This window comes from Gallus gallus, chromosome 15 (genome assembly GCF_016699485.2).
Source record: "Gallus gallus isolate bGalGal1 chromosome 15, bGalGal1.mat.broiler.GRCg7b, whole genome shotgun sequence".
In the NCBI taxonomy this organism is placed as follows: Eukaryota; Metazoa; Chordata; class Aves; order Galliformes; family Phasianidae; genus Gallus; species Gallus gallus.
The window spans coordinates 12,473,475-12,486,739 of record NC_052546.1 but is presented as its reverse complement, the minus strand read 5'-3'; the positions used below and the strand labels follow the sequence as shown (position 1 = coordinate 12,486,739).

Below are 13,265 nucleotides of genomic sequence, written 5' to 3'. Positions count from 1 at the left end.
TACAAGTTCAGAAGTTAGGCCAGCATCACTGCAACTTCCCAGGTGCTGCAGTCCTGTTGCCAGCCCCAGAGGGATGACCAATGGGCAATGCAGGACACCAGCTACAGTGTGAGGTTCTGCTTTTTTGTCGTACGTGTTTTCACTTCCTTATATACAGACATGCATATAAACTTCTGAGTAGTTCAGACAAAAGACAACCTTATAATGCTAACAGCAAGAGCGAGTTACTCAGAAACCCTGGCTGCTATCTCCTCTATGGGCTGCATTGCTTGTTTCCTATTGAGCAAGACAAGGACACGTGCGCACGCACCTGTGCCAGCCCTCAGTGGCACAGAAAAACTGCAAAAGCCCCAGAGCAGAATACCACGGTCCCATCTGACGCATGTGTGACACGCAGCCCCTTCACCAGCCCTCCTCACCTCCCCAGCCCCTCTGCGCTGATGAGCACAAATGAATGGAGCTCGATGAGAAGCACTGCTGCAGGGGAGCAGCCCAGCACTGCCCTGCATGGCACCTGGCAACAGGACTGAGCAGGACAGGCAACCAGAGCTCCTTGTGGCTTGGGGACCTGCGGGTGTGGAGCACACTGAGCATGGGAGGGCGGAAAAAAAAATTAAAATCCAGTGCTAAAATGAATATTCAAGGCAGGGAGAGGGATGTACTGAAAAGTCTTCCTTCTGCTTTTGGGAAGACCCACCTTTTAAAGCAGCCCTGACAAGATAACAGAGTTAAACGTTTCCTTATCTATGTTAAACACCTTTTTGATTCAAACCCAAAAACAGCACTGAAAACCTATTTCACTCTCCCACACCCCATGGCTTGTTCTGGATAGTCAAATTAAAGCAGCCGGTTACGTATCTACTCTCTGAATAGCAGCATAGTACTGCTGCGTTTGGGTTTCCAACACAGAAGAAGCAGCTTGAAGAAGGACCAAAAATATATACACGTATACATTAATTTATGCTTTCTGAGATAGCGCCAGAAATAAAGCAGCCTCACAGATCCCAGCAGCTCTCAGCACACATCTGCATGGCACAGCCCAGAGCCCTGCATGGGGGCAGGACACCATGGGGCAGGATTCTCAGCCAGGAAGGATGCAGCCATCACTCAAGCTAATCCCTAACAGCACCAAAGATGCACCAATTCCAGGTGCTGTCCAATCTCACCTGCAGATGGTGCCTGCACAGCAAGGGCTGAGAGGGGCTGAGCTGCAATGGGAGCACTGGGGCTGAAAGCACCGACCCCAGAGCAGCTTTGTGCAGCCCCAATGCCCCTACACAGACACCCTAGGGTGCCAGCAGTGTGCAAACCTCACATCCTAAGAGTGAGCTACAATCTTGCTTTAAAGAAGTGCCACATTATCTGCTAGCATCACTGGAAGCCCGAGCACTTAGCACTTACATCCCCCGAGGACGGGGCCCTCAGCCAGCCCCCACTGCTCCTCCAGGGCACACAGCCCCAGAGCACTCCAGGCTCAGGTCTGGCAGCACACAGGTTTCAGGAAACTGTCTTTGAAATGGAATCAGCAGCACGTGGTTTTTTCCCCTTAAGATCAGCAAAATGGGGCAAAAGCTCTGTTAGCATGTAATCCAGGGTACTCTGGGGGGCACCAGGGCACACACGTGCACCGATGACTGCTCTGCAGTCCTCAAGGGTTGATCACTTATTTAAACCGCTTACTTCTCTCCTCAAGGACATAACCCAGCAATCCCACTGAACTCCAATAGGAATGCAAAGGCCTCACCACAGCTGTCAGCAATCACACTTGGAGTCAAGTCCCACCTCTTGCTTCTCAGCAGCTTCTGCCTGGTCCTACCTGAGGACCTCCTGCAGATGCACGTCTTGTGCTGCTTGTCCCAGCCCACAGCTCCCAGGCAGGGCAGGGGGGTGTCCAGCACCAGCCCCGTGACTACAGGCACTGTGGAATAGCTGGAGCTCAGCTGCAAAGATACCTCCAGGCCCTGCAGCATCCATCCAAGCATCTCATACACTGATCTCTTCTTGGCAGTAGGGTCTGCTTCTGCAATGCACTTAAACCCCAACACAAAAAGGTAGTGAGGATGAGGCTCTCTCCCCACTGCTGCAGACTGCTCCAGAAGAGGGACTGTCCATCTGAGGACACCTATAGACTAACCTGCCCACCTGGCCATAGAAGTGGCCACGAGGCTCTCCCCAGGCAGAAGCAGCCTGAGGAACAGCTCTGTATTTGCTGCAGGGGCAGCAGGAGCTGCTGGCTTCCAACCAGCAACCAACCCTAGATAGGACAGGAGGAGTTCCATTTTGGCTTTGTTGTTATCCAATACCCATCCCCTCCTCCCCAGTGCACAAGTCCCTCAGACCGGCTGTAGCTGCAGGGTGACTGTTGGACAGTACATACAACGGCTCAGAAATGCAGCTCAGTCTGCTCGCATACACAGCCCAGGCAAGCAGGGCACAAGCCCAGCAGCTCCCAGCAACCCTTCTTACAAAGGGGAGATGAGTTTCTCTTCTCCTGCCCCAGCAGTGGGGTCCAGCCCACTCAGTGTCTGCACAGCTAGCAACTCCACCTCTGCCTCTCAAATCACCGAGATGGAAATGGAAGCAACTAGGAGGAACAGCAACAGATTTTGAAACATTTCTAGTACAACATCTAGGACTTTAAAAGCAAAATATCACTCAGAGTGAGCTGACGTTGGACTGCTCAGAGAGTGATGCTTGCAGCACCATGCATCCCAGGAGCATTTCCACTGTGCATCCTAATTAATACCGCCCAGCAGTTGCTTAACAAACTCGTAAGTTTATGAGGCACTCTTCTTTTTCTTTTTCTTCCCTCCTCTGCCTTTCAGTAGCAGAGATTTCCACAGCTTCAACAGGGCAACATTACTCGTTACTCCAGGAAGGAGAAATTGTCTGCAGCCATGTAGGCTCCATTACTGGGAGAAAGGTGTGAACAGCAAGTGTGTCTGGCAGACGGACTCATTATACCACCATGTCCTTCATAATGGAAAATGAAAAGCCCATTCTGATAACTACACTTTATTATAATAGGTCAGAAGAAGTGAAAGGCATCATCTTATAAAATTAACTTCATAAAGACTGCCTTAAAAAAAAATCTCTGCCAGTTTATCCATCGCATCTTTCTTCAGAGATGTTTCTTCTCCTAGCAGAGCTCTCACTCCCATGCCCCGTCCCACCACTGCTCTCACTTCTGCCCTCTGTCAGGGGGAAGAGATCTGCTTCCTCCTCATCAGGCTCAGGCAATTGTTTTGCCAGATCCAGCAAATGCCATATTTTTGTTAGAATGTAGAAATCCAGAAACTGCCCTGACACCCCACCTTGAGCAGTGCTCAGAATTTTTGGGTGCCCAATTGGCAGAGGAGGGCTGGAAGCTGAGGTCATGGCAATTTTAGGACCCTTCTCCATACTTTCAGGTGTACTTTGCAAAGAAATTAAAAGGAAACAGTGCCAGCCTCAGAACATGCAACTTAAGATTCAGTTCCTTTGGTGGCAAAAGCAGCAGGGATGTCCAACGTCAGGCAGGTTCTCTGCCTCCATCTATGTCTTGGGTAGTATTCAACTGGGCAGAGATCAGTGAGACAACTCTTTCCAAATCCAACCACGTCCCTTTTGGCAAAAAAAAAAACAAAAAACAAAACCAAACCAACAACAACATGTGCCTCCTTGAAATGTTATAGGCCAGCTGCAAATCAGCCATGTCTTTGATATCCATGAAAGTTGGTGCAGGTGGGGGGAAGGAGGGTGACAGAGGACTCTGTGAAACAAACAGTTAATTGGAACATCCAATGAAGGTTGCATGGATCTAATGTGATAGATTTTAAAGGAGCCTAATTTTCAGAAATTGCCAGAGCTCCAATCTGTGAAAATGTGGCCTTTCACAAATCTCCAATTCAGCCTGCCACATCTCGAGTTCCTTTCGAAAAAAAAAAAGTCACGCCATAAAAGCCCCCCAATTTGGTAGCAAAAATTAGCAGTCTTCATGGGATATCAGTGCCTTTGTCTCTCCCCCCTAACTATGTCTCTTTGGGGAGAACGAAGGACCATTTGTCTTTTGTTATTTTTCCAGGGAGTGAAGATAACAGTAGAATCTAATAAAGAACAAAAATGGTGAAAAAACACACCCACAAAAGCTAAATCTTCACACCTAGCCCAAAAGCTGCCCTATAATTGAAAAGCATTTCTCCCGCTGGAGAAAATAACATCCATCAGATCTCACAAAACCAGTCCCGATGGATGGCAGAGGGCAGCACCTGGGGATGGGAGGGCAGAGCTCTGCAGAAGCAGCACACAGTGCGAAGGGGCACAGCCATGCCGCCCAGCAGGATGGGCAGCATGGAGGTGGGCACACAGAGCCCCATGACAGCACAGCCCTGCTCACACCGAGCAGCCAGAGCAAACTGCTGTAAAGAATGAGAGCAGCAGTGCTGGGCAGGTCTAAGCGTTCAAGCCACGGATCCTTAATCAACGATACTAAAAAGCATAAAGACAGGAGGGGCCTGCCAGCTCAGGAAATCCCAAGCAGTGTACAGAAGCCTTCACAATTTGCTATTCAAAACATCCAGCTCCCTAGCTTTGCTGTTTCAGCGCCATTAACACCCACACGTGAGAGATGTAGAAATGAAGACAGTTTCTCAAAAAAGCTCAAAACATGCAAATATTTGTTTTGAGGGTAAAAACACATGCATTTTCTCCTGCCTAAATAATTAAGAAAAAAAAAAAAAGAAAGCACAGAAGGGAGCAGGCTGAGAGACATCAGCTGCAGGGCTTTGGAGCACGTGAAACAATAGCTCGTCCTGCAGGGCCCCCGGCTCGGCTCTGTTGCTGGGGCTGTGCCCTGGCTCTGTCCCCCTGTCCCCAGGCTGGCGGTGCCACGCACAGCCCCAGCTGCTCTCCTGGGCAGGCTAAGAGTGCCCCCTGCAGCCCTGCTGGCCGTGCCGCCTCTGCCGCCCAACTATTGTCTGCGATTTCAAATCAATAACAAAAATCAGACAGGTTCCTAAACACAGAAACACAAGAAGCTCCAGAGCACAGGTATCTGATGTCAAAGAGCCACCTCGGAGATGAAGCAGATGGCAGTGCTGAGTTGTGCAGGCCAGGAGGGCTGGCAGGGCATGGGGAGGACTGTGGGCACCCCAAGCCATCGGCTGTTGTTTTGAGGACCAAACTCCCATCTCCACAGAGCCCAGGTAAACAAAATGGATGTTCGTGCATCAGCCTGGAGCACTGGCAGCAGCGTGCTGCTGGAGGCTGTGTGCTCCTTGCCATGTGAATCACAGCCACCCACCTCTCCCCAGCCCCAGGTGCCAGACAAGGCAGGAGGAGAATGAAACACACAGCAAAGCCCTCATTCTCTGCTGGACTTGTCTGTTCTCTTGATGTTCACAAGTCTCCCCACTCCATGAGCATAGCCCGGCACCCTAAAAGGCAAATAGATTCCTGGCTTTTGTTCGCTCTGGTGCTGTGACAGACATGGCTGCAACCACACAGGCTGAGTTCTGAATGAGCAGTGCCCAACATGCTGTCAGCCCTCAGCATGCTGCCCTGGAAGCCCCAGGCTTTTTTGGGCCTTGTTTCAACAGGGGCTCTCAGGGCAATGCTAAAGCAAAAGCATACAGGCTACACCTGCACAGCACGAAAATCCCTTTGCTCTTCTACGTGAATCCTTACACCATGCTTTTCCTGAACACGTCTGAGCAGAGACATGGTGTGCACTCACTTAAAACCAAAGACCCCACTCCAAAACAGCATTGCAGCATACTGTCACCACCAGTGGCTTTCCTCTACCCTGCAAGAACACAGGCTGTAGCAGCACAGACCTACTGTCCTTACCCACTGTCAGGGCAGGAGAGCATCACAGCTCATAGAACAGGTATATAGGGAAAGGAGCTTCCCCTGCTCCCAGCAAAGCCTGGTGGCTCTCTGCAAGGCAGTTCTCAGTGTATGGCCTGATAACTTTCAAAGGGTTAAAGTGGTTCCATGGCTGAGGAACAGCATGGCCCTGACCAGGCAGAACCACTGCCTGCTGCTGAGACAAACACCAGCTCGACGGGAAAACCTCCTCTTGACCCAGGACTTCACATCCTGCAGATGGATGCTGTCACCCTCAGTCTTGCTGACAGCAAAATGGACGGACAGAGCTGGACAGCGATTCTCCCAGATTCCTCCAGCAAGCCAGCAGCACAGCAGAGAGCATGGTCTGGGCCCACCCCCCGGATTCTTACCCTGGCAGCAGCAGATGACATAAGCTGCACTTTACACAGCTGCAACTCTTCTCTGGGATACACTACAAGGCTTAATGTATCCTTGTATGCACAACTGGGCTGAGGATATGAAGACAAGAGAGCAGCCAATACATAGCAGAATGCAGGTTGGGATCCTGAATTCCCTACTGACTGCTCAGGTAGGGCTTGAGGGGCTCTGACAAGCTGTATATCTCACGTCCCTGCAGCCACAGGGATACACAGCATCAAGCACATTAGGTACGCGCCCCGGTGAGGCAAAGGCAGAGCCAGATTTATGTGCTCCCTGCAGGCTAGGAAGGAGCTACAGCATTGTGTGTGCAGGGCAGATGGAGGAAGGAGCCAGCCTGAGTTGATACCTCTCACACCAGCTGTCTGCAGCAGCTCTCAGTGCTCCTCCCAGCCAGGTGTGCCAAGCAACAGGAACACTGCCGCAAGCCTTACAAACAAGAGGGAAAAAAATATCCAAGGCTGTGTCATCTGTTAGATGGGGGAAGATGTCCGTCCTCTGTGGATGCCTGCTGCAGAGTGATGGGCCACCCAGCTCTAGCAGATCAGAGCACTCGAGCCAAAACTCTGGCATATATAATCTGTCTCACAGACAGCATTTCTATAGCACAAAAGCCTGTTACATCATTTCTACTTACAAGTTCACTTGCTTCCACAAAGTCAAAATTCATACTTACAATCCAACAACAAGATCCTGCATTAAAACCTTGCTGGCTCCTCAGCAGGGCATTGCCCAGACCTGACAAAGAATGCTTTCCTACCTGAAGAGCTCCCTGATCTCCCTGACGGTGGCCTGGAATGGGATGTTTCGGACTAGGATTTTGGAAGTCTTCTGCTTCTTGACCGTCTGCTTCTTTCGGGAGGACTTCACAGCAGGCCTGTCAGGTGAACAGACAGGGCAGGTAAGGGGCACCACAGAGCAACACACCCAGGGCATGCTGTTTGCTTGAATCAGAATTAACCAGCCATCAGAATTAGCCAGCTAGCTCACAATAACAGCCTCGCTGGCTTCATACTGGTGACAATATATTTTTCATGGGCTACATAAGAGAAGGAATGAATGCAAGCAATTTAAATCCCAAATTTAAAATCAGAGCTTCTGGCTTGCTGAGTGCAGCCACAGCGGAGCTCAGGCAGCAGGACTGTAATCACATCTGCCACTGACTTTTCTTTTTACTCCAAATTTTGTCTATTCAGTATCAGGAGATGAACCATTTGCACATGTTTAAACAAGTAGTTTAACGCAAGCTAATGTTCATTCTTTTTCCTACTGACATAGAAAACAGTAAACAAAAATATATATTTTTAAATTATTTTGCTCAGGTTGTGTTGCATTTGAACAAGATAAAAATTTAACTAATATAAAAAAAACCCAGCAGCTTAAAGCAAGGCATTCTACATTACAGGTTGGATTTAAAATCCAGAATGGGTACAAATGCTTCATAGGAAAAAAATGACATACAGAGTGCAGCTAGTGAACTGCCAGCCTTCTGGGCCCCGGGGACCAGATTTGCAAAGGAATTTTGCCATTTAAGAGACACCTCACAGCATTTCTAAAGTGTCTACAAGACAGTTTTTAGGGTGCCCATCATCACCTTAAAACATTTGGTTTAATTTTTAACCTCATAGATAAAGATCATCAAAATCCCAGTGGACATGAGTCACAGACTTCAGCACTAAATGTATAAACCTGAGTCAGTCACCCCCTTCATATGATGTCAGGAAATGTAACTCCACAGAAAGGTCTGTCTCTGAGGCACCCCACCAGAAGTATCTTAAGCATTTTTCAGAGACGCCTTTTCTTCAAATATGAAACAAGTATCATGTGTCTGGCTATCACCTTGGACCCACTTTTGGCACCCCATCAGCATATGCTGCTTAGGGTTTCACTTGGAAGCCAGTCTCTTAGTAAGCAAGAACCTTCACATCTGCTTTTTTTTTCCTTTTTCTTTCTTACTTTCTAAGTACTAAGGTGATCCCATGCAATGCACAACAAAGGCTGATTTGTCAAACAGCCAAAGCACTATGGGCCACACGTCCTTATGAAGCAGAGATACTAGAAATGAAGAACCCACCAAGACCTGTCACAGACTAAACGTAACCATGCTACAGGAGGAAGACAGATTTACCTGACAGCTCTCTCGGAGATTTTGACTTCTAGCTTATGGCCATCTACAATGCAGCCCTAAAAGTTAAAATGAAAACAAAAAAAATGTGAGTCACAACAGCATTCAAGCTTCGGGATACAAACATAGCATTTCACAAATTTGTTCTTTCCTATATATTCTCTCCCTTCTCCTCACTGAAGTTCTTCCCTGTTCATACAAGGCAAGGTTCTGATTCGAAGCTGGAGGCAGTCTGACTAACTGAGGAAGCAGACAGCACCCTGATGTCTGCCCAATGGTCTCAGCTCTGCCACTAACCTGGGCAGAGGCAAGTCACTTCCCTGCCCTGGGCTACTGGTTCTCCTCCTTCTGGACTGCAAACTCTTCAAGGCAGGGAGCACCTTACTGCTTGTTCTGGAATGAGCCAAGGATGACTCACTTGCTGTCAGTAGTCAAGACGGAAAGCCTTCTGTCTCCTGCTATCCACACATTAAAGACCAGAAAACAAGCAGCCTTTTGCCTCATCAGTCCTGACACAGCACAGGACATGCAAAAAGCTTTATGCTGGGAACCTGGAGCCCTACTATTCACTCCCTCTGCAAAATCTCAGTTGTCCTGCTTTCTCTCATACCCCAGGATTCTGCTGTTCAAAACAATGCAGAACGCCCATCTATCTCAAGACTACACCATATGTGGAATGCAAAATCACCACCTGTTGAAGGTGACACATGGATTGCAGTCACAGAGCAAACATTATACACAGAGCAATTCCTCCAAGTCTATCTAGAAAAGGAGTGTTCCTGCTGTCTGGCTTGCATCACTCAGGCAACGTGGACCAAGAAACTAGGGTGTTGTTCTAGCAGCAGCAAAAATGACTTATTCCCTTGAAGAGCATCCAAGCCCTATGGCATGTGTGAGATAGAGAAAACGTGAGGCTATAAGTCCCTGAAGCACAGGCAGGCTCACAGAAGATAAAACTGAACCCCACAGCACCAAATACTAAGCTATACTTATTCTTATTTGTGGGGGGCTTGGGTCTCTGTCACCTCCGCAAAGGAAACCTTGCAGAATAAACTTATTGAATTTTAATAATTCCACATTTTTTGCCATCTCTGCATTGGATCAGTGCTAGTGAACACTCTTCTGTACAAGCTATTGCCCCTTACACAGAACTGTAGAACAGCTTGAGCTAGGAGGGAGCTTGGAGCATCTAGTTCCAACTCCTCTGCCATGGTCACCTCCCACCAGATCAGGCTGCTGAGGGCTACCCTTGGGCACCCCAGGGATGAGGCGTCTACAGCATCTCTGGGCAATCTGTTCCAGTGACTCAGCACCCTCTGAGTGAAGAATTTCTTCCTAATATATTATCTAGATCCTTTTTCTTTATTTTAAAGCTATTACCTCTTGTCCTATCATGACATTCCTTGATAAAGTGTCCCCCTCCTGCCTTCTTGTAGGTTTCCTTTAGGTGCTGGTAAGAAATACCTTTTTAAGTACTGGTAGGAAGAAGGTACATATCCCTCTTCCTCAACTAGATTTTGAACCTTGCAGTTTATCTACACCATTGCCCACTATCTGTGGAAAGAAACCAGGCCCAACAATACCTCTGCTTACCTGGAGCCGTCGCAAGGCTTTCTGAGCACTCTCTGGCTTCTTGTACTCCACAAATCCGAAGCCCATAGAAAGCAAAGTGCCTATCAGAAGAGAAAGGAAAACTGTTATGATAGCAGGAAATGATGATACTAAAAAGTAAATTTAAAAACAAACCAGAAGAAAGTGCTGTTGCATACTAACTACTGACACTGCCATAGCATTACAAGGATTCACATCATTAACTGCAGTGCCCAACAGGACCCAGGGACAACTGTGAGCACAAAAATTCTCTGAATCTCTGACTGTTAAATCCGGGGCGGGGGCAAAAACTAATAAACCAGAGAAGGGGCCAGCTCGTCCATGCCCTGACTGTCATATTCCTCATTAGCACTCCTTGCCAGCTTGCATGGAACAAGATACTGCTCTAGGATGGATGCTCAATTTGAAGACCTCGTTTTGGTGCTGATGTTAGAGATGGCATTGTATGCCAAACTGATTTTTAGCTTTGTGAGATTTCAGCACAGCTTCCATAAATAAAACAATAACTGTATGTCCTACAGAACAACTGCTGTTTGTAGTCAGGGTGACTGATCCTATTATAGATACACAAGCCTCTGCTTATACACAGGACATTTCCCTCATGTAGGAAACAAGACCTTCACTGGGGAAATTTGTAAACAGCCCAGACATAAGTGTGACTTTTGCTGTGGGAAAAAAATATGCAGGTTGCAGTCTGGTCCCCAGATGAGACTTTTCTAATCTGCAACCCATTCTGAAATTGGTTTTGGTCAACACACAACAAATAGGCCGTTACTGACCACTGCTGGGAACCAAGCATTTGAGATCTGTTTAAATGCAAACTGCCATGTGCTAATAATGGGATGATTTCCCACTACAACGAAACAAAAGCCCAACATTTGAGACAGAACATCTGTGAGGCAGGCAAAAAACAGAATATGCTTCTGTGAACCTGAAAAGGTAGTTGTAATTTCCACACCCATAAATAAAGCTAGGAGAGAAAAGGAAAAATCCACAAGCAAAAAACACATCACCAAGTTATTAACTTCTGAACTTGAGAGGCAGCAGGATATTGAGATCACCCTGCAGAAACAGAAACCAACAGTTCTGGTAGGCGGTATGAGCTCAGCCCAGATTCAAATGCTGCTGCCTAGTCACAAGCATGCCACACACGTCAGCATTTTATTCTTTTTCTTTCAATGAATCAGAGTTTTTAAGCATCCCATGCAAAAGGATGCCTAGGGAGTCATTCCCCAAGGCAAAATCCCACAGAGCCGTGCAATCCCTAGCCCAAAATCTGGAAAGACACAGCCCATCCAGCTGTGCTTGCCTTACGCACTCCCTTTCCTGTCCAACTCCATGAGAAGTAAGTAGAGATCCTGCTGCAATGAGTGCAGGCAGCAAACAATGCCCGCTCAGCGCAGTACTCAGCCAGGTACCCTTGACGATTGTGGCTGCTGTTGTGGATAAAGTGTCGTGCACATGTTCAGTCATTTAAGTGCACTGGTCCCTTTCAACTTGCATCCTGCTCTATGATCCTGAAGGAGTTGGCTTCTCTGTCCTGATCTCAAGAGAAGGCCACATCTCCACAAATTCCACAATTCAGCTTAACCTTCTAGACTGAACTCCAGTGTGTTTTTGACTGCTGTTTTCAGCCATTTCAACAGGCATACTTCTAGAAACACTGAAGATTTCGTCAATGCAAACATAACAAATGCTCATCCAGATGAATGCTAATGCAATACCACACCTGAGCCCTCAGCAACCAGCTGCGGGAAGGAATTGAACAGTAACATCTAGAGTACCTGCTTTGTCTTTCTTCTTGGATATTGTGCAGCTCTTCACAGCTCCCACTTTGGAGAACGTCTGCAAGGAATTGAGACACCCTTTGTCAGAGGCTTGTAACTCAGTTTGAGTGACAGTGTAGCACTCTTTCAGAGCCAGAAGCACACGCTTGCAAACCCACCTCCCTGCCAGGCACACCTGACAAGCAGGCAGTACAGCTGATTTTTCTCTTACAAAATTATTTCTGTACAAATACACACACAGACTTGTAAATAAATCAACACAGATGTTCCCAGAAATCCTTCACCACTCCTCAGAAACCACTGAACTCTGTGGTTGCAGTGGGGGACCACAGCAGACTACAAGCTGTCCTCACACAGGCAGGGACCCAACTACAGGTAACTCCTGCAACGCCCCTGAGAAAACAGCTCCTTTCAGAGTTGCAAGAGTGGGCTGCAGGGCAGCATGGGCTGTCCTACAGTGGCACAACATTTGTATGATTCCCTTGTAAATCTGCAACTGGAAGGTAGGAGGGAAAAAGAAAGAAAGAAAAAAAGAAGCCCCAGTCCTTCTCAGAGTATATACATTTTTCCCTACAGCCAGCTGGACCAGATCTATACCAGCACCTCCATCCCAAGATGGAGCAGCACGGGTCCAGGCTGGACTGACATCCCACCACCATTCTTGGACCATGAAATATGGCACATCACAAAGCTACAGAGATTGCCAGAGGTGAGAACTTCCAGCTGTTTTTTCCCAGCCTCACTATTAATATCCCATGTAGTTTTAGAAATGCTACAATCTCTCCCAAGTGCTTTGTTGAGGTAAAGTAGCACAGACAGCTCCATACTGGTACAAAATTTAAGATAAAAAGCACATGTCAGTGAAATAATCATCTTATTTACTGCCTTTGCACGTAAAGCAGTATTACAGCTGCACAAGTGCTGATCCCAAGGAGAAGAATCGGAAATGAAGAGTCTTAAAAGATTTCCTACTGCCTCCACCTGTCCCAAGGTAGAATTCAAATCTATCAAAAACTGTTTCAGATACATCTGTCTAATTGAAGCCTAAAACTCAAAAGTGAAGGTTCCCAGCTCCAATACAATCCAGTGCTCCCTCCTGTACCAGTAAGGCCATGCCACTGGCAATTTAACTCCTTTCAACATCTTATCCTTACACACAGACGTGGAGAACACCTTTCTCCCTGATCTCTGCAGCACAGGTGAGCCCTTCCTTTAAGCCCATGCAATGAGTAGGGACCTTCCAACAACAAGGGGCCCAGCATGATCTCAACCTGTTCCTATTCCATCAGAGCAGCCTGCCTGTACTAAGCAAAACCCAGACTCCAGTCCACGCTTATGGCTTACCTCCTTCAAAGTGCCTTCTGTGGTGGTAAAGTTGAGGTTCTTGATGAACAAGGTACACCCTGGAATGCTCTCTTCCTCATCTTCCTCTTCATCTTCTTCCTCATCCTGTGCTGATGTTTCCTCTGAGCCCTTTACAGTTGTGTCACCATCTG

General features: G+C 47.6%; 1 protein-coding gene across 1 annotated transcript in view; it reads right to left on the bottom strand.

Moving 5' to 3' along the window:
• The window catches only part of RBM19 (RNA binding motif protein 19), a 47,959-nt gene that overhangs the window by 20,937 nt on the left and 13,757 nt on the right, over nucleotides 1-13,265 (bottom strand). Inside the window, 5 exon segments of the mRNA NM_001039268.2 lie at nucleotides 7,007-7,123; nucleotides 8,375-8,430; nucleotides 9,965-10,044; nucleotides 11,767-11,827; nucleotides 13,114-13,262. Coding sequence (NP_001034357.2) covers nucleotides 7,007-7,123; nucleotides 8,375-8,430; nucleotides 9,965-10,044; nucleotides 11,767-11,827; nucleotides 13,114-13,262 — 463 coding nt within the window.